This window comes from Neomonachus schauinslandi, chromosome X (assembly GCF_002201575.2).
Source record: "Neomonachus schauinslandi chromosome X, ASM220157v2, whole genome shotgun sequence".
NCBI classification, from domain to species: domain Eukaryota; kingdom Metazoa; phylum Chordata; class Mammalia; order Carnivora; family Phocidae; genus Neomonachus; species Neomonachus schauinslandi.
In genome coordinates this window covers 1,957,938-1,981,964 of record NC_058419.1, presented here as the reverse complement: position 1 = coordinate 1,981,964, position 24,027 = coordinate 1,957,938, and the positions used below count along the sequence as shown (strand labels likewise).

At 63.0% G+C, this 24,027-nt stretch overlaps 2 protein-coding genes across 2 annotated transcripts in view; both read left to right on the top strand.

Annotated features, from left to right (window-relative positions):
* LOC123323415 (extracellular matrix protein 2-like) overlaps positions 1–6,942 on the top strand; it is a 7,705-nt gene extending 763 nt beyond the window's left edge. Inside the window, 10 exon segments of the mRNA XM_044911902.1 lie at positions 1,546–1,638; positions 1,725–1,826; positions 2,305–2,387; positions 2,798–2,930; positions 3,111–3,287; positions 3,523–3,646; positions 3,710–3,829; positions 5,950–6,276; positions 6,758–6,778; positions 6,780–6,942. Coding sequence (XP_044767837.1) covers positions 1,546–1,638; positions 1,725–1,826; positions 2,305–2,387; positions 2,798–2,930; positions 3,111–3,287; positions 3,523–3,646; positions 3,710–3,829; positions 5,950–6,276; positions 6,758–6,778; positions 6,780–6,942 — 1,343 coding nt within the window.
* Positions 6,943–22,578: 15,636 nt separating this feature from the next.
* Positions 22,579–24,027, top strand: part of BGN (biglycan) — a 22,160-nt gene continuing 20,711 nt past the window's right edge. Inside the window, exon 1 of the mRNA XM_044911901.1 lies at positions 22,579–22,694. The gene's annotated coding sequence lies outside the window, so the exon portion shown is untranslated. The remainder of the gene's footprint in view (positions 22,695–24,027) is intronic.

Below are 24,027 nucleotides of genomic sequence, written 5' to 3'. Positions count from 1 at the left end.
CCCCCCCCCCCCCCCCCCCCCGCCCGGGGCAGGAGCAGAAGGAGAGAAGGTTGGTCACCCCAAGGCTGCCCACCCAGTGCTCACCTTGGGTGCTTCCAAGGGGGTTAGGAGGGACCCATGGGCCTCAGGGAACCCTCTCAGGAGGGCAAGAGGGGATGGCAGAGCCTGGGAGGCCCGGTGCCCATAGCCCAGAGTGAGGGCAAGGGAGGAAAGGAGTAATGGATCCAGGTTTGCTGGGTGGGGAGCCTGCTGCCTTAAGACCGACTGAGGAGACCGGGAGACATGTGGGAGGCTGAAAGTGGGGGGACCCAGGGCTTGGGAGGGGTGGCGCCAGCGGCCCCAGGAGACCAGCTATGGTGTGACCTTCATGCTTGGCTGCCCCACCCCGAGGCCCAGGGGTGGGCTGAGAGGAGCTGGTGGGTGGGCCCAGGACCTGCAAGGGATGCCCATGGTAGGGCTCGTTAAGGTGGGGCTGCCATGTGTTAGAGGGGAGGCAGGCAGGGTGACCCAGCCCATGGGCCGCTGGCCTGCTTATGACACTGAGCAGCACTCTGCTCTCTCTCTGGTGCTTGTGGTCCTCCACTCTGCGGCCACGAAAAGCCTCCACTCTGGGGCACGAGATACTCGCTGGCCTCGGGGGTCTGTGACAGAAGGCTGAGAGCTCCTGAGGGTAGGAGAGAGAAGAAGAAGTGAGGCCTGGGCAGAGAGAGGAGGAAGGGGGGCCAACCTGTGACTGATCCCCCCTTAGGACAGAAGTGCAGCCTCTCAGCCAGGCGGGGGACCCAGCCCGCCCAGCCCGTACTGTCTCCTTCTGCAGGTCAGGTGCGAGCCACCTTCGGGAACGGCGGCCTGCACAGACCTGAGGATGGGCACCTGGACTGACCACAGGTGCAGCCCACCTCCAAGGAAGGAGCCCAGGAAGCCCCTACCCAGCCCCCACCCAGCCCCCAGCCCCAGCGGAAGGCCCCCCTCCAGGCTCAGAGGAGGGACTGGAGTCACAGCAAGGGGCCCAGCAGCCAAAATGGGGGCTGAAGCAAGGCCCCAGGCCAGCAAGCTCAGGCCCCTGCAGGCCAGCAGGGGTCCCCAAGCCCAAGACGGGGCAGTGGCCACCAAAGAGGGCCAAGGCAGGAAGACAGGAGGTCGGGGAGCCAGGAGAAAGGGCCCAAAGCCCGGGAGACCTCCCAGCGGTGAGAACCGGCCAGGACAGGAAGCCCCCATGTAGAGCCTGCAGGGGCTGTGCCTGAATCTCAAGGGGCTGAGGCTTGGTCGAGTCTTCACCAATCATACCAGCATCACCAGCCCCTCGGGCCCCGCCCCACTCCCAGTGCGCCCAAGCTGAGTGGCCCCGTGTGCAGACAGGAGAGGAACCTTTCAAAGGCAGGTCCTCTTCCCCAGCCTCAGGGCCCCCGTTTGGGCTGTTGTCGTCCTTCGTGCTGTGTTCCAGTTTGGCTGGCCAATCTGCTGGCAGGTCCGGGGGGGCGCCCAGGCAAGCTCCAGCCCCTCGGCAGGCCTCTGCTGCTGGGGGCCGTATCTGTTGTCCTCCAGGGGCCTTCCACCGACCCGGCTCAGGGGGCCGGCATCAAAAGAAGGATCATAGCCAAGGCCAAGGTGGCAGCGGCACCAAGGAGACCACAGGCCGTGGGCGGAAGAGGCCTAGAAGCGGGCAAGGGCACGGACAGAGGTTTACAGACCGGGGCACCGCCAAACAGGCCATGCCCTCCCAGCCTCCTGCCTCCTGACCCAGGCGGCCATCGCCTGCAGCAATGTCAAGATGAAACACATCCCTGCCCTGACTGACCCTGGCCTAGCCACACTCTACCTGGCAGGTAGGTGACCCCCTCCCCCATACTCAACCCTGTGGCAAGAGTGAGAGGGCCACACACCTGGGCTTCCCTTCTAGTGGGTCCTCAGCCACTGTGGCTGCTACATCGCTGGACCTGGAAATGGCCCCCCTCCCTGTGGGTCCTGGTTGGCAATGAGAAGGTGCCCCGACTTGGGACAGTCAGAAGAGCCAGCTCCAGGGGCGCCTGGGTGGCTCAGTCAGTGAAGTGTTTACCTTTGGCTCAGGTCATGATCCCAGGGTCCTGGGACTGAGCCCCGCATCGGGCTCCCTGCTCAGCGGGGAGTCTGCTTCTCCCTCTCCCTCTGCCCCCACCTCTGTTCGTGCTCTCTCTCTCTCTCTGTCTCAAATAAAAAAAAAAAAAAAAAAGGGGGGGCCAGGTCCTCCGGTCCATGTTGGGGAGGCCCTGGCAGAGGGGAGGGAGACAAGGGAGCGTGGAATGCAGCCCCCCTGTGTCTGCACAGAGAATGAAATCGCCAGTCCCCCAGCACACACGTTCCGGGGGCAGCCCAATCTGCAGTGGTTGGACCTGAGCAAGAACAAGCTGGTTGCCTCTGCCTTCAAGCTGTGCAGCAGTCCTTGCACTCGCGCGACCAGGGGGTCTAGGCTGGCAGGTGTGAGATGGCTCCAGGCATCTGTTGCTTCTCTCCTGGGGGATAAGGCCTGGAGGGGCTGCTGCGCGGAGTACCCAGCCCGGTGGGCCTCAGTGGTTTGAGATGACACAGTCCACGGATCCTCAGGCCCCTCAAGGGAGCGTCGCTTCTGGGAGAAACCGAGTAGGGGTTCTCAAAACCCTCACCGACCTCGTCCAAGCGGGAACTGGGAAGCCACAATGCCACCAGATAGGTGTCCCCTGGGCAGGACCAGCCCAAAGCCATGCCCAGAGAGCCTAGCCTGGCTGGTGGCACCCCAGTCCCCAGCCCCCACTTCCCCCCCGCCCCGCCATGCCAACCCCAGAATTGGACGGGGCTGAAGCGGTTGAACCTGGATGGGAACTCGCTATCCACAGTGCCAGCCTTGCCCGCCTCCCTGCAAGAGCTCAAGCTCAACGACAACCTCCTGCAGGGCCTGCAGCGCAGCAGCTTCCGGGGTGTGGGCAGGCCCTGGGGTCAGGGGCCGAGGGGGCCTGGGAAGCAGGGGAGGCCAAGGGACAGCACGTGGGTGACAGCAGGTGGGGGATCTGCCCTGGGGTAGCCTGGCTGGAGGGCAGAGGAGGGAGCAGCCGTCTGGGAAAGTGGCCCGTGCCTCCCCCACCCACCTGCCCCTGCAGGGCTCAGCCGGCTGCTGACGCTGGAGGCCGAAGGGAACCACCTGCAGGATGGTGACATCTCGCCCCCGGCTTTCCAGCCCCTGCGCAGCCTGCTCTGCCTGAGGCTGGATGGAAACCGTCTGCGGACCATCCCCCCCCACCCCCACCCCCCGGCCCCGCCTGCCAGCCTCCCTGCGGGTGAGCCCCAAGGCCAGGGGAGGCCGTGTTGTAAGCAAAAGGCCAGAGCACAGCGGCCCAGGAAGGGAGCTTTAAAGATAACCCCGCAAAGCCTCAGTGCCAGAGGGCTTCTCCCCCGACTCCCGGAGGCCCAGAGTTAGGCTTTGGGGACTGTCTTGGACCTCCTGGGTGTCCCCGAGCAAGGCTCAGGCCCTCCCTGCGCCACATGGCCCCCTTGCTTGACGGTGCTCTTTAGCGCTGTGTCTTGTGGGGCTGGGAGGAGCCGTGGCTAGCAGGTGTTGCTGGGACCCTCCGCAAGATGGCCTACGGCCCCGAGAGCAGCAGAGATGCGGACACCTGGGTCTCACAGATGGGGCCAGGTACAGATGGGAGCCGGGCCAGGCAGGTGGGCCCCTCACCCTCACCCTCAGCCCTGGCCCTAGGAGCTTGCACGTGGGCGCCAATGTCATCGAGGAGGTGACCGAGGGCGTGCTGAACTACAGCCACAGCAACAACCGGCTCCAGGACGACCGGCTGGCCCCCCGCGCTCGGACTGATCTCCCGTGACGGCTGCCACCTGCCCTGGCACTGCCCGAGCTTTACCCCGATGGGCGCATGGAGGCCAGAGAGGGCAGAATCACCCAGAGGAACCCAGAGAGTAGGGAGGAGGGGTGGCTCTGGTGCTTGGGCCTGGTCTCAGGTGGGTCATCGGCCTCCATGCGCAGGGCTCAGGGTGACCTGGGCCCTGAGCCGCCCACCTACTCCTCCAAGATTTCCCTGTCCCTTCCACCCAGCAAAATCCCCAAAGCCACAGAAACCCCTTCCTCTGCCCATGCCTGGATTCGCCCTGTAGGCACCCAGCCAGCTCTCTGGGAGGTGCTATGGGCCTAGACAGGGACAGCGCGGGCGCTGAGACCTGGTCAGCTGCTGAGTTTAGCTAGGGGGTGACAGGGGCAGGAAGGGGCACGAAAGAGAAAAGCATATGAGTTTCCTGGGGCGTACTAGACAAGTACCACAAACCGGGGAGCTTAAGACCACAGAGGTTTCTATTCCAAGTGTCGACAGGGCCGCGCTCTGTCTGCAGGGGGACAATCCTTCCTTGCCTCTCCCAGCTGCTGTTGGCCTCAGGTATTCCTCGGCTCGTGGCCACATCACTCTGGCCTCTGCCTCTGTTGTCACATGGCCTTCTCCTCTGTGTCTCTGAGTCTGTCCCCTTCTGTCTCTTATAAGGACACTTGTCGTTGAACTTAGGGCCCTCCCTAATCGAGGATGAGCTCATCTCAAGATCCTTCACTTACATCGGCAAAGACCCTTTTGCCAAATAAGGTCGCGTTCACAGGTTCTGGGCAGACATATATTTGGGGGCCACTATTCACCCCACTCCAGGAAGGGTCCAGGATGCGTCCTTAGGATCTGGTTTGGATAGCTGGGAGGAGGCACCAACAGAAGGGATCCAGGAGGAGACCCGGCTCTCATCAGCCCTGCCTATGGAGTTAGGATGTGGTCCGGGAAGCAGCAGGAGGGCTGGGGAGTACAATCCATGGGGTCTGGCAACCACCATGGCAGGGCAGGGGGGTGGTAGGCAGGGGTCAACAGACACTCCGACCTGACATTCCGGGGACCAGAGCCTCCTGCCCTGCACCCTCATGTTCCAGGAAAAAGTTACCAGGACGTTTGGGTTTAATTATTCTTTTTTCCTCTCCCCCTCTTGCCAAGGGGGCAAAGCAAAGCAGACAGCAGCCTAGGGCGGGGCCACCCAGCCGCTGTTCCTCTCCTCCACTCCCACCGCGGGGCCTGGGCAGGGGGGCGGCAGCCAGTCAAGCCCTGCTGGCGCTGCCCAGCTTTTCTCCGGCCTGTGGAAGGGGAGGCGGCTGCTGGGAAAGCAAGCTCAGGGGGCACTGGAGCCCTAACCCCCGTGGGCTGAGGGCAGCCTGGGCCCCAAGGCCAAAGGGCTGACCCCATGCACAGGGGCTGGGGGTATCACTGAGGAAAGCCACTTTCCCTGCTCCAACCCATGCTAGAAGCATCCCCACCCTCTGTTTCTGCTTTTCCCCTTGCCCGGCCCTGGTCCTGACCCACGGCCCGCCACGGAGTGAGTGACCTGGGCTAACGGCCACCCAAGCTCCACCGCCCGCCTCCCTGATCCCTCCGGGTCCCCAGCCCTGACCCCTGGGAGCCTTAGTGTTCTTTCCCTCCCCATCTTTCTCCTGCTTATCAGCCCGGGTGAGACAGGAAGATGACAAGAGAGCACAGGGACAAAAGGCAAGGGCCGCGAGGCCGAGGAGGGGCAGAGCAGAGCCAGGCTGGGGTGAGCACGCACCTCCAGTTGCACTTCCTTTGTCCGGTGTACGTTTGAGGAGCCCCCGAGGTGGGGGAAGGACTGGCCTCCCTAGCCCTGCGGTGAACAAGGAAGGACCCCACCCAGATCCCCTCTTCCCAGCCTCTTTAGACAGAGGAGGACGCAGAAGCCAGACAGGGCCTGGCCTGACTCACGGTCAGGGTGCAGCTGGCCTCCTTGCCCTTCCCAACCGCCGGGAGCTCTGGCGGCCACCGCCGTCAGGGAGCCAATCCCCCACTCCCTTCTCGGGTGTGCACCAGGCACCTTTACTTGGGGCTTCAGCTGTGGCTCTGGCTCCTGCCGGGCTCCACTCGCTCACTCCACGCCCGTCCGTCCGCCCTGCAGGAAGCTGGAGACCCTTGACCTATCCCACAACCGGCTGGTGCACGTGCCCTCCCTCTTGCCACGGGGCCTTCGGCGCCTGACGCTGCACCACGACCGCATCGAGCGCGTCCCTGGCTACGTGTTTGCACACATGAAGCCCGGCCTGGAGCTCCTGCGCCTGTCCCACAACAGCCCGCACGCCGACGGCGGCCATGGCGTGTCCTTCCTAGGCCTTCCCACCTCCCTGGCTGAGCTGCTGCTGGATCACAACCAGCTGCAGGCCATCCCACGTGGCCTCCTGCGCCTCAGGGGGCTGCAGGTGCCGCATCTGAGCCACAGCAAGATCAGGTAGGGCCCTGCGCCTACGCCCATCATGCTGTCCCAGCACGCCGCACTGCCAGCCAGGGGAGAAAGGGGCAGCTGAGGCCAGGTGGCCCTGCCTGGCAGGTGGGCCCATGGGAGGAATCCTTCACTGTCCCCATCTATCCATCTTGGTTGCCGTGACAGGAGGCTATGCCCGGTCTGGTGCTTGGCAGGCCCAGGGCAGCCAAGGTGGAGGGCTTACAGACAGCAAAAATCTGGGCAGGGGCTGGCAAGGGGGAGGTGAGAGGGCCCTGGCCCAGAGCAGCAAGGGCTGAGCCTCAAGTGGGGACGTGGCAGGTGGTGGCAGTGACCTGCCTGACCCGCTGCCCTGGGTCCGGTGGCCGTGACTCAATCGTATTGCCCCCCTCACTATAGGGCCCTCTGTTTCTCTCCTCTTGTATGATACCTGCCTCCCCTTTCTGGGGCCTTCTCTCTTCTGCTTGACCCTGCCATTCCCACCCTATAGACACGTGCCCCTGAATTCCATCTGACACTCGAGTGGCTCAAGACTCCAATCTCATCTCCACACACCTGGAGAACAACCTTATTGACCGGCGCCGCATCCCACCCACCACCTTCTCCTGCATCCAGGTCTACTGCAGTGTGGTCCTCCGGCCTCAGCAGGGGGAGGGGGTGGCGGAGGGCTCCTAGGAGCCCCCTGCTCCCTTAGGACTTCGGGGTGGGGGGGGGCAGGCCTAGCTCCACTTGATCTTTGCACTACTAGGAGAAAGATCTAGAAGACCCTGCTGCTTCAGATGCTCCCCCTTCCCATTGACTGCTGAGGCCCCTTCACTTAGTAAATGGCCCAGCAGGGTGCAGCGCTGGTTTGGACTTGAGCATAATAAACGCATTTCATTCAAGCCCAGGAGCCTCCACCAACCTCCCTCTCTTCGTCCTGGATTTAAGCTGCATTTGCATGCTGGCGCTTTGTTGTGCACAGAGTCCCCAGGGCCTGCATCCTCCACACCACTTCATTAGCAGGGAGTTAAGAGGGCCTGGTTCCAGAAGCTTCTCCAAGAGCCTCCCCACCCTTACCTGCCCTGGCCAGGGTACTGAAGTCACCCTTCACAAGGATGTGGCAACCCAGCAGCTCAGACAGCATCAGTACCTCTCTTCCAGGAAGCATCCCTGTCCCAGGTATGGACCCACAGAGATGGGCTCTGCTGGCAGAGCAGGCTGATTTGGGGGCCCCTGGTGCCTGCCCTTACCCTGGTTCCCCCCATCCCTGGTGCGTACACATCCCCAGTCCAGCCTGTGGGTCACCAGGGCCCCACCGAAGGACCTTAGGGGCAGGGGCAGGCATGCAGTGATGTGGGACCCGAACGTACCTTTGTGAGACCTGGTGCCAGGGAAGGGTGGGGAGTGCTTGGTCTGTGGGAGGCCAGGCCTGGCCCTGGGAACCCAGGGGTGACTGCCCCCTGGCCAGAGTTGCAGCCTGCCTGCCTGGTCGGGGAGGCAGACGCAGACACCAGCAAGCTGTGAGAGCTCAGCCCTGCCAAGCCCTGAGGACAGGACAGGTCAGCTGTGCTGGGTGGGAACACAGGGTGTGCAGAGCCCCCTGAAGTCCCTAGGGCAGTTACCCTGCTTTTGGGAGGGGACCACTGGGGACAGTGTAGGGTCACCAGGTCAGCCTTGACAGCTCATGATGCCATCTCACCCAATGCTGGGGAGGGTGAGGGATGGGGAGGCCACAACCAGCAGAGACCACAGCTGACCCAGCCCCTGCCCCCAGGGGAGTGGGAGGCTCATGGTGGTATGGGGGCCAGAGAGATAGCTAAGTGACAGGCATCAAGGATGTGGCAGGAGCAGGACTGGCCCCAGCTTTCAGTGCTGCCTGGATGTGGGTGGAGTGAAGGAAAAAGTCACCAAGTGCCTACTGCGGAGACCTTGTCCGGCCACCACCTCTGGCTGGGGTCTGGGCCTGGGAAATGCAAGTCTCGTGTGAGTCCCGTTCTATAGCCAGCCCCCCACCCCCAACCCTCACCCCCATTCCACCCCCGAATTCTCAGCAGAGAAAGGGCCAGACTCAGGCAGGGGGCGGGGAGAGGCCTGGGAAGCTTGGGGAGTGTTTGCTTTGGACTCATCCTTGCATTCCTTCTTCCCCAGGGCCCAGGCCCACAGATAGGGCACTTCCTGTTTGGGCTGGGTCAGAGGTCAGCAGCCCTTGAGGCGCTGGCCCCCGACGGGAGGGAGGGCTTGCTGCTTTCCCAGCTCTCATGACCCCTCCCCCTCAGCTGGCTGCCCGGCCTGGCCCCTGCTCTCCTGCTATGGTCAGTCCCCAGTCCCCTCCTTCTCCGCAGTCAGAGGGCTCCGGCCCTGGGAGGCACAGGAAGTTCAGGCTAGGTGAACCACCCTCCCCTACTGGCCTCTCCTCCCTGCTGTTCTTTTTTTTTTTTTTAAAGATTTTATTTATTTATTTGAGACAGAGAGAATGAGAGAGAGAGAGAGCACATGAGAGGGGGGAGGGTCAGAGGGAGAAGCAGGCTCCCTGCCGAGCAGAGAGCCCGATGCGGGACTCGATCCAGGGACTCCAGGATCATGACCTGAGCCGAAGGCAGTCGCTTAACCAACTGAGCCACCCAGGCGCCCTCCTCCCTGCTGTTCTTACCCCTCCTGAGCACGTGAGGCCGGAGGGCCTGGGAGGAGAAGGGCCACCTCCCAGAGCCCACTGCTTGTCAGGACAACCTGGCCTTGAGGAGGGCAGGGGCAGCCCACAGGTGGTTGGTTACTGGGGTAAGTTCCACTTCAGACAGGAAGCTACTTGGCCCTTGGGGGTGCTGTCAGGTGGGTGAACCCAGGCCTGGAAGCCAATCCTTAATGATCTGCCAAGCCCCTAGTGGGTGTCTGCCCCTAGGCTCCCCAGAAACCGACCAGGACTAGGAGGCAAGGATTAGCTCACAGGAAGTTTACTGGGAGGCCCTTGGGGCCACCACCTCGGGCAGGGGAGGATAGGAACAGGAGTAGCCCAGGGAGGAGCTGGCCTGTGACCAAGGACAAAGAGTACAATTCTCTCATGAGGGCAGGGGCTGCCAGCAGCTAGAGGCCAGGGGCTTCAGTCCTAGAGGGGAGAGGGCCCAGGCAGCATGGCCCCCAGTGGGACGCCCCCAGACAGAGCCCCAGCCAGGACAAGCGAGTGCAATGTATGTGGTACCTGCTGGCGGGACCAAGGCCCCCTGCTTCACCCCCACCCCCACCCCCGACGCCCTGTAGCCGCCCCTTCTTCACCCACGTCCCTGGCCCCGTATGTTCCGCTCACTGGTGCTGCCATGGAGGTGGTTACTGCACTTCTCTTCAGGAACCCCAAAGCGCTGGGCATCGGAGGGGTGACTACAGTCAGGTGGCAGGAAGGGAGGCACTCATCAGCCCTCGGACTGAGACAGGGGTACGGAGGTGGGCGGGGGAGACTGAGGGTAAGGACGGTGGGGACCAGGAAGGGGATCCATAAGGCAACAAGTGCAGTGGTGGAGAGTGGGGACAGGGAGCAGAGGTGTACCCCTGGGGCCGGAGCGATGTCTCCTTCCAAGGACCTCGGTGGAACCTTGTATCTCTGCCCACCCCTCCCAGCCACAGTCCCGGAGTCCTGCCCATCGGCTTCCAAATTCTTCTCCAAGCTTTCTATCCCCAGCACCCCCACGTGAGGGCCAGCCTCCCGCTCCTTCGCCAGGCTCCCTGCCTGCTTTCTGCACATCTGGTGCCAAGCCTTCCTCCTGCCTCGTACCCCACGTGGTGGCAAGCTTGGTTTAAGCCCCCCACATCCGGGAGAAACGGGCTCAGGAAGGAGCAAAGGCTACGTCTAGCATGGTGTGCCCCATGCAGGGCCAGTCCAAGAGACACTGGCTGCCCGGCCCCCTCCCCTGCGCCTGCCCTCACCCCCTGCCCCCACCAGAGCCTCCTAGCCCTGCAGGCAGCGGGGGGATCCCGCCCCCGCGGCGGGGGGGGGGGGGCGCTGGCGTCCCCCCGGGGGGAAGACCATGGCTGTCCCGGGGTGCCTCATGGCCTCCCTGTGTTTCACCGGCTTCACGGGCAGCCCCCAGACGCCTCCGTGTGGCACAGCCCCCTGTCCACCTTCCCTCCTGTAGCCACACGCCAGACCACGCCTCTCTAAAGATAGCTAGACACAGGCCCAGCCTCCGTGGGGACCCCTTCGGGCCCTGGAATTACAGCCCTGGCGGCCTGGGGCAGAGAGCCGCTGTGTGATTATGTCCTCAGGGGAAGGTCAAAAAAAGCTCTGGCAGAGAGAGTGCCAGCTTCCACTGGCCACACCTCGGCTATCAGCGCTGGGAAGCTTCCAGATGGCAGAGGCTCGGCCCGCTCTGCAGCGGCTCAGCTCCCTCTTGGGTCTGTTTAACGTGAGCCTCATGGGGAATGGTGCCCAGCCCCCTGCACCCAGAGGGTCCCCCTGAGCACAGTTAGGTATGCTACCTCAGGGCTCCCGAATGTTAGGACCCTAGGCCCCGGAGACACTCCGGCTGGGAGGGGCTGCCCCCTGGTGACTCTGGGCCTGGCTCCCCACTGTCGCTGCCCCACCACTGAGGGTGTGGAGGTTGGGAGTGGATGAAGCCAGCAGGCTGTGAGTGAGGCCCACGTGCGAGGCCGTGAACTTGGAGATGCTGGCTTGGCTTCAAGGGGCCGCAGTGCCCAGGAGCCTCGAGGACCCTCTCGGAGATCTCGGCTGAGTTCCGGGTGGGGTCGCTTGCTCAAGAAGTGACCTCCATGTGTATGTGCTGCGACCCTGCCGGGTACTTGTCCTGGAGACGGGGGCGTAAGGGGGCTCCCTGGGGTGAGAGCATTTGCTTTGGGCTGGCTTTGCAAGAACCCTGTGTGAGCACTCCAGGGAAGGGCTGGAAGGCAGCCCAGGGGGCCGCTGGAGAGCCACCTCCCCCCAGGAAGTCCTCTCTGCGCCCCCATCCTGTGCTAGTACCTAGGCCTGTGTGCTTTCCTCTGTAGCGCTCGTCACACTTGCTCACCATCATGCTTCTCCAAGCACATCCTCGCTTCTGATCCAGTAGCACGTGTGCTCAGGGGGGCGGAGAACAGTGAGGCTGACTGACTGACTCAGTGCCCAGGAAAGGGACAGAGAGACAGATGGGAGATCTAAGGAAGGAGCAAGGAGCCAGGAAGAACAGACAGGGGGAGCGACGTGTAGATTGCAGAGAGGAATAAGCAGGGGCCTAGGCAGACACAGCAAGGCAGGGAGGCCAGGAAGGGCCCAGAAGGGGGTGCCAGAGGGCCCCTGGAGCTCAGGGCCATGCTGTTCTTTCCAGGCCCCAGAGGCTCATGGGACCAACAGCTGGGTGGGCTGGAGCTCGGGGGCAGCTCTCTCAACTGCTGTCACCTCGGTAGGGGTCCCTTTCAAGCCCCTGGGCCTTGACATGCTGGGCCACCTCCCAGGCTTCCAGACTCTACCCTCCAGGGAGCCCCACCAGAGGCAGAGTTTCATGCCCAAAGGGAAGCCGAGACTCGAAGCCTGCCTGCCGTGTGCCCTGCTTCTTTCCCGGGCCTCCCTCTCTCACTTTGAAGGCAGGACACACACAGCTGTTTGGGGACAGGCTGCAGCTGACTCCAGGTCCTTCGCACACAGGCATACAGGATGGAAATGGGTTCAGATTGCCCTGCCCCAGGAGCCCCCCATAGCTGCTTACCAGCCCTGCCTTCCCCTCCTACGCGCGCCCTTGCTTAGCACCCTTGCCTTTGCCAGCCCTCCTGTCCCCTAACTGCTACCCCTGCCATGCTACCTCCAGGCACCTTCCCTGTACTCTAGGGCTCCAGGCTGGGTCCTGGGGGATGGGCTGGGCCAGCAAGCTGAGGGCCGGCTGCTCTGAGCAGGGAGCCAGCAGTGGGGCCTAGAGCGTCAGGATCAGCCAGCGCTCTGTAGCCCTTTGGGGAAGTGTCCACGCTCGGGCTTTGGGGGCCTGCCTGTCTGGTGGTGTCCCGGAGGTCCAGGGCATGCTGGGAGATGGCCCTTGTCCCCCATGGGCTCATGCTGGCAGAGGCCGGGCTCTGCCTCTCGCAGCCCCGCTGACCCCCATGACTTGGCCAGCCCTGTCTAGCACGCGTTCTTGTGGAGCTAAGACAGCTGTGCATGGGCCTCCTCCAGAGCCTGGGGGCCTCAGGAAATGCGTGCTCTTCCTTCCGGCCTTGCCCTCCATGCCTGCCCTCCCCTGCCTCCTGCTGCCAGACGGCAGGGGGCCACAAGGACAGGCTGTTCCCAGCTGGGCTTCAGGTTGTCCCTGGGCTGCGGGGAGAGGGAGGAGGAAGGGGAAGGCCCAGGACTGAGGTGCTGCCTGGCTGGTCTGGGAGTGGCCCCCAAATTAGAGGGCCAGGCCGGCCGAGTGACTCAGTTATGCCTTATTGCAGACTGCAAACCACAGACACAAGAGCCTTCCAGGCGCAAGAGCCGTATTTACGGAAATACTGCCCCAGATGCATCCCCCAACTGCAGGAAAGAGCTCCAGGGTGCATAATGTGCCCTGTGCAGGGTGTTGCCCATCATCACCCCCAAGCTCCCTCCAGGAGCATGCCTGGTCAACACCCAAGGCTGTGCACTGTGCAGGGGACACTGAGGCTACCCCACCTAGTTGGGGTGATACTCTCTCCCCACTGGTCCCCACACCCTCTGCGCCTTGCTGTGTGCTATCCCTTCCTCTGCCAACATTTCTCTTCCCTCCTTTTTCTCTTGTCTACTCTAAGTCACTTCCTCCAGGAAGCCTTTCCGAGTCTCTGGTGCTGTGTGTGGCCCTGGGGAAGCAAGAAACAAGAGTGCCCCCGTCCCCTCCCTGCAGGGCTCAGAGCTCAGCCCTGGAGCCCCCGGAGTGCCTTTCCCCAGCAGAGCTCCAGCCACCGCATTCAGGGCTCTTTTTGCTCCCACTGGGACTCCTGGAGGCCGAGGACCTGAGTGCTGGCTCCTAGGGTCCCAGCCCCCAGAGCCGTGCAGGGCCAGTGGAGGGTGGCCTGGGGGCACAAGACCAGGTGGGGCTTTGGATGCAGCTAAAGGCTCCTTGGGGTAATGGGCATGTCTTACTTTCTTTTTCTTTTTTAAGATATAATTCTCCTATTTAAAATGTACAATTCAGGGCCCTTGGGTGGCTCAAGTCGGTAAAGCATCTGCCTTCGGCTCAGGTCATGATGTCAGGGTCCTGGGATCGAGCCCCGCATCGGGCTCCCTGCTCCGCGGGGAGCCTGCTTCTCCCTCTGCCTGCCGCTCCCCCTGCTTGTGATCTCCCTCTCTCTCTCTCTCTGACAAATAAAAAATAAAATAAAATGTATAATTCAGTGGTTTTTAGTATGTTCAGTGTGCAACATCACCATAGTCAACTTTAGAACAGTTTCATCACCTGGAAGAGAAAACTGATGCCTTCAGCTGCCACCCTCTATCCCCCCACTTACCCCCTGGTCCTAAGAAATCACTCATGCGCTTTCTGTCCCTATACGTTTGCCTATTCTGGATGTTTCATGTGGAATCATGCAATATGTGACGGGCCCCTTTCACAGAGCACGGTGTTTTATCCATGATGGGGGCACTATGACTGGGGACGCCAGAGCTCAGGGACGCTACGTGGGCTTCTACTGCCAGAGACGTTTGAGTATGTCTCCAATAAACAGTAAAAAACACAAACAAACAAGCAGACAAACGACTCCCCTTGTCTGGAAGGGCATGTGTTCTCTCCAGTCTCCAGGTCCCAAGCATCTGCAGCCGCCTCACCCATGAAAACAAGAGCTCCCACCCCAGACCCTGTTTTTCCCACATCTCCTTTCTCCGTGGCCTGGAAGCTTCTTGCAGGCAGGCACCATGGCTTGATCAGGCCACCATGTGTCTCCAGTCCTCGGCCGGGGGCCCTGAACTGATACTGGTGCACATGGAAGGGGATCCGGGCCCAGCCACACCCCCAGGCAGAACCTTCTAGACCCCACCTGCACGTGGCCCTGCACAGCTGGCCAGGTGCTCAGGACCCGCAGGCCTCACTCCTGTTCTCCCTTCTGGGACCCACCTCTCCCCCACCTCCCTCAGCCTCTGCCTGTGGAGTTTGTCATCTCTCCATGCAGTTTTCTCTTTTGATCTCAGGGGCATTCCGTCCCTTCTTTAGTTTCTGTGGGTACACAGACGAGGGGAAGAAGGGGACCCCACTGGACAGAGAGGACATGTGCTAAGGCCCTGGGCTCTAGACACAGGTAGAGCTGGGCTCCCAGTGATCACGTGGGGTTGTGGCTGATGGTGGCCTCTTCCTGGGACGTTTGGCAGGCTGGCCCAGTTCGACCCTATGAGTGGCCCGCACAGGGCTCAGCCCCGAGGAAGTGCCCACCCACAGAGTATTCATTGCCTCCTAGGGGACCGCACGGATTGAGCAAAGAAAGATGACTCACTTTTCCACTCTCAGCTTGTCTGAGCCTCAGGGTAGGCAAGCTAGGGAAGACCCCCAGAGTCTGTGACGCCCTCCTGTCAGTCCCCAGCTGAGTCCCATCTTGAGTTCACACAGAGAAGACCAGTCCTCTTTTCCAGGGAAAAAAGACTGGAGTGGAGTGGGGGGCTGGGATGTCCAGAGTACCTGGGAGCCTGCTAAAATCCAGAAATCCGCAACAGCTGCCTCCCTGATTGCGGAGAACCACCTCCTTGTTCAGGCCCAGGCTGCCCGAGGTTCTGGGCGAGCTCAGGACAGAATTCCAGGGGCCACTCGCTGGACTAGCAACCACAGGCCGCCTCCCCCTCGCCTCCCTTCCCTTTCTGCTCTCTGCCTGCAAGTGCCAGCAAGCCAGTTCCCGCCCCTCTCTGGGCCTCAGTGTCCCTATCTGGGCAGTGGAAAATTTGACTATCTAAGGCTGTGCCTGCCCAGAGACACCAAGGGTCCTTGTGTGAGTGAGAGTGTGGACCTTCCCCATGTGCCTGGGGGCCCAGCCGTCTAGAAGAAAATTGCTCCCTTTGAAGCTTCCAGGGGGGCCCCCGGAGGCCTGCCCCCTCCCTCCCTTCTTCCCTCCCTCTCTCCTTCCCTCTCCGCCCCACCAGCCCCCTCCCTTTTTCCCTCCCTCCCCGCCCCCTCCTGCCGTCGTCCCCTCCCTGTCGGCCAGCCCGCCCAGCCTTTAGCCTCCCTCCCACCGCCTCTGTCTTCCCTCTCTCCACAAACTGCCCCGGAGTGAGCAGCTGCTCTCGGAGGGCCCGACGAAGACGGACAGACGCACTGACTGCCTGACACCCAAGCCTGCCAACCAGCCAGCCTGTGCCCGGCTGCCTGCCCTCTCCAGGTAGGGCCCCCCACCCCAGCCCCCCCCCCCCCCCGTCCCTGCCGTCCCCCCCCTGTCTCATCCCTGGTTCCACTGTCCCCTCACCGTCCTGGAGATGCCGCCCGTCCCTGCTGCCCCCACACCACCCCTCCACATCCCTACCCTTGTCTCTGCCAGCCCCTTACCTCCAGGCACGATTCCCACTGGCCCACACCCCTTCGTCACCACGCTGCAGCTCCCTTAGTCCTTGTCCCTTTCTGTGTTTTCTGCCCCCCCTTTCCTCTCCCTTCTGACCTCACTCAGCAACACTGCATGTCTACCCTCCCTGCCTGCCTCTCAGGTTCTTCCCCTTGACTTCCCCCCCCCAACCCCGAGCATGGCCCAGGCATGGCTGGGTGGCTGGCATCCCAGCTCTGCCAGGAGCCCTCGTCCTTCACTGGGAGTCCCTGAGTCCCTGAGAGCACCCTGCACTCCTGGGGGCTTCCCTCCGCGCTCTGCTCTGGCACCCTTGGGGAACAGTCCGCACTGCCCAGCACCAGCCCTTGGTGTGGGCTCGGACACTTGGTTTCCCCCGCACACCCCAGGCAGCCTGCCCAGATATTTCTCCCTTCCTCACAGGCTAATTCCCTTCCTCTACCTCCTCCTGAGTGAGGGGTGGGTCCACAGGGCCCTGGCCACAGGGTCCCTGGGTGCGGCTGCTTGGGCGGCTCAGTTCTGCCTGTCCCCAGGACCCCCTTGGATTGACTCAGAATGGGGGGGGGGAATGCCATGTTAGCCTGCGCAGGCCTAGCTTGGGACGCTGCAGGGTTTCTGGGGACCCTGGGGAGGGGTGAGGCCACAGATCCACTTTCAAACTCAGACACCGTTGTCCCAGGATGGATGCCTTTAAGGATCAGTGAGGTTCAAGAGCTCTGTCCCCCAAAAGCAGCCCCCCACCGACTGGTGCATGGGGCGACTCTAGATTGGAGGGAGAACCCCAGGTCTGAAGCAAAAGCATAGTTGCAAGGTTGCCCCCCAGAGTGCTTTGGGAGGGGAGGAGTGGCCCCTGCTGGTCTCACCCCCACTCCCTCCATTGTACAAAGGGGACCAGTGAGGCCCAGAGACAGGCAGGAACCTGCCTACAACTGCACAGCAAGTCAGATGCGAAGCTGGGGCCAGGACCCAGGGCTCCTGACTGACAAGCCCTGGCTATTGATGCCGTACCACCCAGGGAAGCCTCAGAGTCACTTGGGCATTGACAATGACAACCTGTGGCCACCTGCACCGCGTGGGGATTGGAGTGGGAGGTGACAGGGCCACTGGCCTGTCCTGCAAGTTCCCAAGATGGCTGGCATGCTGCGGGGCGTGCCAAGCGACCCAGGAGAGGAGCAAGGCTGAATGGAGCTCTCTGCACGTGTCACCAAGTGCCCTGGAGGGTTGGGGGATGGGAGCACCCCCCTCACTGCTCCGTGGGTGGGGCTGCGGCCCAGGCACTGGTTCGTGAGGGCTGCCCGAGTTGGTTCTGCTGAGGGGAGCAGGAGGCCCGGGGTGCTCCAGGGCAGGGTGGTGGCTTAGGGCAGGCAGGGTAGACCTCGTTCAGGCCAGGGAGACTGTTCTCGAACAGTGTTCGTTAAGGGCCACTCTGGTTGCAGATATGGCCAGTCCTACCCCTGCTCCCTGGCCCGCCAACTCTCCACCCTACAGGGACTCAGTGGCGTTGAGACAGGCTGGAGATGCTCAGGCCTCCCTCAGTGCCAAGAAAGAAGGTGCCTGGGGGAGGTCCCCGCAGGGACAGGGTTGGTGCGGGGTGAGAATGCGGGCGGGCGGCCGCGAACACACAGGGGAGCGCCTCCTGGAGACATGCAGCTGCCTGGGCCTCGGCTCCCTGAGACACCGGCTGCTCAGGCAGAGGCGGCGCCTTCGCGGGGAAGCCGCCCGTGTCTGGCTCTGGTGGGACAGCTCGGGGTAGCCTTGGAGGGCAGGAGGGTGGGGGTGCCTCGAAAGGAAGGCACCACACTGGACGGCGAGAGCAGACTGGGAGCCTGGCCCACCCGCCCGCCCACTGGCCTACCTTTAAGCCCCAAGAACCCAGGTCACAGTGGGCACAAACCATCCCACGGCTTTTGTGCCCTGCCCTGGAGCAGGGACTCGAGTGCCCGTTTTGTAGATGGGGAGTCTGAAGCCCAGCTTTTTCGCTGATGGGCTGGGGGCAGTTCTGTGCAGGCTCATTTCAGGGGCCCAGAAAGCTGGCATGCCAGTCCTCTGACGAAATTTCTTCCCCATCTTACCAGTGGCCCTGGCCCATTGGAGGAGCATAAACAAGGAAGGACAGGAGGAACGGGAGTGTTTGAGAGACCCCAGAGTGTCCCTTCCGGTGCCAGTGCCAAGTCCCCACAAGAGGGCAGAGCCTTCCAATAGGGCCTCCAATCTCTCCCAGCTGCCCTGCTTCCTGGGCCACTCACTGCCATCCCTCTTCCGCTCCCTGGGGAAGCCCCGCGGAGACAGCGCAGCACAGGACTGCCCCAGCAGTCACTTGTCCTTAGCAGCGTGGGGACGCAGCCGTCTCGCAGGATCTCTCTGGGGCACACAAGCAGTGGGCACTGGCAGGTGCCGTCCACCCTGCCCCGTCGCCCCCCCGCGGACGGTCCCAGGCCCAGCCCCAAGGCCTCTGAAGCCTCATCTGCTGAGCCACCAGGTCATTTGTCTTGCACATCTCTAGGGACCTTCCAACACCCCTGATTGTAAAAAAGGTCTTCCCACCCCCACCGTGACTCCCTCCCCACCCTCCTCATCGGTCATCCCAGGTTGAGAGAGCTTGGTCACTGCCCGGAGCTGCCTCCTTCCACACCTGTTGGCCCCATTGGTGCGAGGGGACACACCAGCCCAAGGGCTTGGCTCAAATTGAGGGGCAAGAGGGGTGATGGTAGCTCTCCCAGGCACCCTCGCTGTGAGCCATGGAGTTGGGGGGTGTTGAGCAAGAGCTCTCCCTGAAGGCAGGGTCCTGGCAGCTCTGCCCCCCCATCAGCTGACCCTAGTGCCAGTCAGTGCCCCTCCCCTCCCTCCTGTCCTCTTCTGCTCAGACGCTGGGGCCCACACCTTGATCACCCACAGGATGCCTTCTGTAAATCCCACCTTCGAGGGAGCCAGTAGGGGGCCGGCAGAGGGGGGCTGCGCCGGGGGAACGGGGAAGGTGTCTGCTCAGTCTTGCTCCCGGGCCTGAGGCCCATTAAGCCCAACTGGCCGGCCCCGTGGTCAGGCCAGCCTCCCAGTGGCCCCTGGGGTGGGCATGGGGCGGGGCCCTCGTGGCCAGCTCCTCCAGGGGGTGGGTGGCTGTGATTCATCGCCCCCTCACCTGGAGCCCACAGCCCAAGTGTCCCCCCGGGGCCTCCTTCACTCCCTCTAGGACTCCAGGCTCCTGGGAGCTGCCCCAGGGAGAAGCATTTGGCTTCTCGTGTCCCCCCCAACTGCCCTGCTCTGGATCAGGGCAGTTCATGGGATGGCCATGGAAGACACCTTCTTGCCTAGGACCCACCAGCCTCAGTTCCCATGGCAGCCTACGGAACAACATCACTGTCATCCCCGGGAGCCCGGAACTCAGATGACTCACCAGCCCCTCCCTGTGGTAACACATCTCTCAGTTTTAAGGGGCTGGGGTCTCCACCCAGTCTCCTAGCACTCAGCTCTCCCAGTCCATGGCATCTGGAAGCCAAACTCCACAAACACCAGCCTGGGGCTGAGCTGCAGGACTCTGTGACTCTAAGCTCACCCCTGTTTCTCCCCCACCATCTGCCCCTTGAGGGTCGGATGGCCAAGTGGAACACAGCAGACAGACACAGGCCCAGGTGGCTGCAGGATTGGGGATTTGGGGAACAGAAGCAGGACTTGAAGGAGAGGGGCAGAGGGCAGAGAGAGAGGCTGGCTCTGGCAGCCCTGTCCCAGGAGACCGGAGGCAAATGTGACTTTGATCTTGCAGTCTGAGTCCCTGCTCGCCCTTGATTATGGTCCATCAGGGCCTTAGAGGCCACCTGGCTGCAAGGAGGCATGCACTGGGGGAGCCCTGGGAGGGGCCCCCTGGGCTGACTGCAGAAGGCTGGCTCCCACCCCCAGCCAGATCTGATCTCCCGGCAGAGAACAGGGAACCCGATGCAGGGAAGGAGCTGCAGGAAACTCTGGGCCCAGGAAGGGAAGGGTCTCACTCCCAGGGGCCTGGCCACTCTTCTGCCCAGAAGGCAGGGCCAAGCCCCCTTGCCTTGGCCTGGCCTAGCCCAGCCAGGGAGCAAGGCAGGGGGGGCGCCGGGCTCTGGGAACCAGGCTGAGAACATCTCCCTTCGGGGTCTGGTGCCTGCTGGGACCTAAAATGTTCCAGGGAAGCTCCCTGGCCTGGCTGGGATGATGGCTTTTCCATGCCTCTGCAGACCTGAAGCAAGCGCTGGTGGGTGTGCTGGGGCCACGGAGGGGCGGCTGGCCCTCCAGACAGTAGGGCGCTACTGTTCTCGGCGGTCAGAGAGAGGCCCCGTGTTGCCAGAGGAGTCATGATGCCCGCAAGGGGGCAAAGGGCCCACAGAGCAGGGCCCAGCTTTCCACCAGCATCACCTCGCAGCTCAGGTGAGGGAGCTGCCGAGGAGTCTTTTCCAGGCACCCAGGGGCTGATCCAGCCCCCCGCGCAGCCTAGGGAGTATAGGGTCTTGTGGCTTTGGGACCTGCGGCACAGTCTGCAATGACAGAGGGTGGGGCCAGTTACATGGGCAGGTAGACAGACAGACAGTGGAGTCCAGTTCTACCATTTCCTTACTGTGTGGCCTTGGGCAAGAGTTTTGGGCAAAGTCTGAGCCTCAGTTTACCTATTCATTAAGTGGTAAAAACAGCTCTTGCTTCTTTTGGTCTTTGGGAGGGCTATGTTTATGTTTATGTTTAAGTCCCCTGCCCCGCCCCTGGGAGATGATAGCATCCACCCTCTTCCTCAAACATTCTAGAACGTGGTGAGGAGGAGCTCAGGATTTCTTCAGTGAGTGGGGAGGAGGAGGAAGGACACACGGCTCAGGTGTGAAAGGAGCCGGAAACTCAGGACCCCCAGCTGACCTGGGTCATCTGCTGCCTGGCTCCTGGCCAACAGTTTGACCCTCCTGCTTTCCAGAGGTTTCCCGGCAGAGTGGGGGAGGGGTGGATGGCTCTCCTGAATGCTGTGGGGAGAGAGGTCTGACCGAGCCAGCACGGGCCACCCTGTCGGGTCCCCGGGACCAGCCCTCTGTAGCCAGAGGGCCGGCTCCCTGCTGGCTCCCTACAGGCTCCAACTCCCGCATTCAGGTCATACCTCTCCCTGAAGGCTGACAGAGCCCGGGGCCCAGCTCCGTCCAGTCACACCCGCAGTGCCAGGGCCACGGCAGGAAAGAGCTGCCCTGGCCGGCCACGTTCACGCGTCTGCTCGCCCTGCAGCCGACGGTGGCTTGGGGTGCAGACGCAGATGGGGTGGGGCTCAGGGCCTGCCCCCTCCCCACTCCAGCCACGAGCCCCTCACACGGTCACCCTCTCACACACACGCACCTGCGTAGGCTTCAGCAGACCCATGGGTGGCATGCGTCCCCGCTCTCTGCTTGGCACACAAATGCAGATGAGACGCCATCAGAGCGTCAGTGGGCTGGGGCCTGGGAGGGCAGCAGGGAGCAGCCGGGACTACAGCTCTGGACAGTGCCCCTGCCTCCGGCCTGTTGTTTGAAGCTGGCCCCTGAGGGATTTGGCGGACAGAGGGGGGTGGGGGAGAGGGGACCCGGTGTTGCCCGTCCCCCTCCCAACCCTCCCCATCCACGTAGTCCCAGGGATTTGGCAGGGCCAGGTAGATGGTGGCACGCACGCCAGAGTTCAGGTCGGGTTGCTCCGTGGGGCCAGACACCCTGGGCTGAGGCCTCAGGACAGTGCCCGGCGTCTACGACTTGGCAGCAGCAGGCCACACATCTGCAAGCAAGCTCCCAGGGCATGCCAGACCTTAAGTCCTGCTCCCGCCGCCCTTGGCCTGGCCTGAATGCCTGGCACGGCCCCTCCATGTTCTCAGAGGCTGCCAATGCGTCTTGTTTGGCGCTGACCTGGAGCAATCCCACTCGGAGGACTGCGCTGGCTTTCAGAGGGCTAGACAAGGAAGGCCCTATTGGTCTGGCGGTGCAGGCTCCAGGAAGCCCGGCCTTTTCCCTTGCTCACATCTGTGGGCACCGGGCCGGAGGCCTCACCGCTGTGACCACTTGTTTCCTTTGCTCTGAGCAGGGAGGCTGGGGGGGGCGGTGTCCAGCGAGCTCCAAACGCACTTTGAGGGGGCCCAAGCCCCCCAAGGCCCATTTCCCGGCCCCCCCCCCCCCCCCACTCCGCCATGCAGTTCTACCAGCTGAGTCTTGTGCCGGCTCCCAGAGTGGACATGAGGCTCTGCTGGGAAGCCTGCCCAGCCCCCACCCTTCCAGCTGCTCCACTGCCTGGGCCCGGCCAGAGGCGGGTGGCGGGAGAACCAGCCACACCTTGTCCTCTGCCTCTGTCACAGGGCCCTGGTATAGGGCCTCCAAGCCCTCAGCTTCAGTCCCTTCCTCCCAAGAACGAGCCTGCGCTGGAGCCTATGGCCGCTGCCTCAGCCTCTCTGTGGCCCCCAGATGCAGCGACATCAAGCATGGCTGGTTTGAGCTGATTCGTCTCGTCTAGAGCACCCATCCCCCCGGGACAGGTCCCGGGAGCCCACATGGAGCCTGGGTGGCCTGTCCTGCCCTGGTTGGCCTTCCCAGGGCCATCCATCCCCTACTCTGGTGGAGGGGCCAGATGGGGGGGCGGAGGTTCCCTGTGGAGACCCCCAGCCCTTCCCAGCCCTGGCAGGCTAGAAGAGGCCTGCTTTTGCCCACCTCTCCCCACAGCCTTCCCTGGGCCTGGCCAGACCACCCCACCCACCCCCACCTATCCAGGTGAACTGTGGATCCCAAAGCCTTCCAAGGCTCCCACTGGGCGTTCCAGCCCTGACTCATCCCCCCTGTGAGGTAGCGGCTGTGGCAGGGGTGCCAGGCCAGAAGGGAACAGTCTCCTCCCTCTCTCCCACTCCATCTTGCTCTCCTGCCTCCATCCTCCCCTTCCAGTGGCTCCCAGGCAAGGGCCCCAAGCAGCAGCAGCAGGCACTCGAGGCCTAGGCCTACCCTGCTCTGCCCTGGAGGTTGCAGAATCAGGGGAAGAAGGAGGGACACACTGCCCAGGTAGGCAAGCACAGGGCCTTCTCCCTACTCGGCACCGTGACCTTCCGGGGGCTGGCAGGACCTGGGTGTGATCGTGGGGTGTTGGGGCTTGAAGGAGCCAGGCACACTGGGTGCTCCCCCGACATGGGGGACCTTTGCTTTGCTGTGTGACCTGGGACAGGCACGCAGCTTCTCTGAGCTTGTCCCCGGGGGCCACACTCAGGAGGGCTGTTGGAACCTGCTGGGGGCGTTTGGGGCTGGCTCTCCAGCTGAGTCCACTGAACCATGTCCCGGGTCCGTGACCTCTGCTGGCCAAGCACACTGCAGGCCTGGTTGCCAGAAAGGCTGCTCCATTCTCTCCCACTCTGTCCTTGGGGATGGTGGGAGCCAGGGCAAGCTACATGACCCACTGAGGGGGTGCCTGAGTATGGAAGGGGGTGGCAAGACTGGGACAGATGGGAACCCGGGGCATAGAGCAGTTGTGCCCAGACCCGGAGGTGGTCCCAGGCCCCTGGCCTGCTGGTTGGGAGGATTCCGGGGGGCAGCCGGCTGCAGCCAGCCCAGGCCCACACCAACTGGGCTTGCCCAGGAAAGCAGCAGGCAGGGCCAAGCTGCTCACAAGGTGCTGGCCTAGAGTACACAGGCCCTCCACTCCCCAGGGACTCCTTCCACATTTCCATCCGGCAGTGAGGCTCAGGGGTCACCCAGCCCCACTGAAGCCCCTCACGGCCCCTCCCCCAGCCAAAATGGGCCCCAAGTGAGGAGGGTCTCCCTGGGGTGGGGCCCGGTGTGGGTCTGCAGGAAGCCCCTGGGACCTGGCCAGGCTTACTGCCCACGGATGCCCCCAAGGCAACCCCAGACACCAGAATCTAGGAGGGAAGCAGGGCAGGCCCACTTATGCCTGTATAACAAATGGGGAAATTAGGCCGGCTGCGACTTTCCCGGGCAATCCAGGTAGGTGAGGGCGCTGGGAGAGGCAGAGGCTCGGGCCTTTTCCTGCACAGGACCTTCCAACAGAGGGGCCTCTCTCTGGATGGGAGAAGGAAGGAGGTGGGTAAATATGGGCACCTGGGGCAGGTTCAGGCAGGGCAGCTTCCCCTCACGCCCACCCCGCTACCCGGCCTGGGGGAGCCTTCAGACAAGCCTGATCCTGCCTGCCACTTTGGCAGCAGCCTACTCCCCTCTGGTGGCCTCTCCAGGGGGCTGGGCCACGGGCAGAAGGAAGGCAGGGGCCAATGTGCGAGCCCTGGGGCTCTGCAGGCCAAGCCACGGGAAGCGCTGGAGGCCAGGAGGGGCTGCTGAGGCCCTGGGGAGCAATGGGGAGGGTGGGTGCCCCTCCCCTCAGCCATTTCCG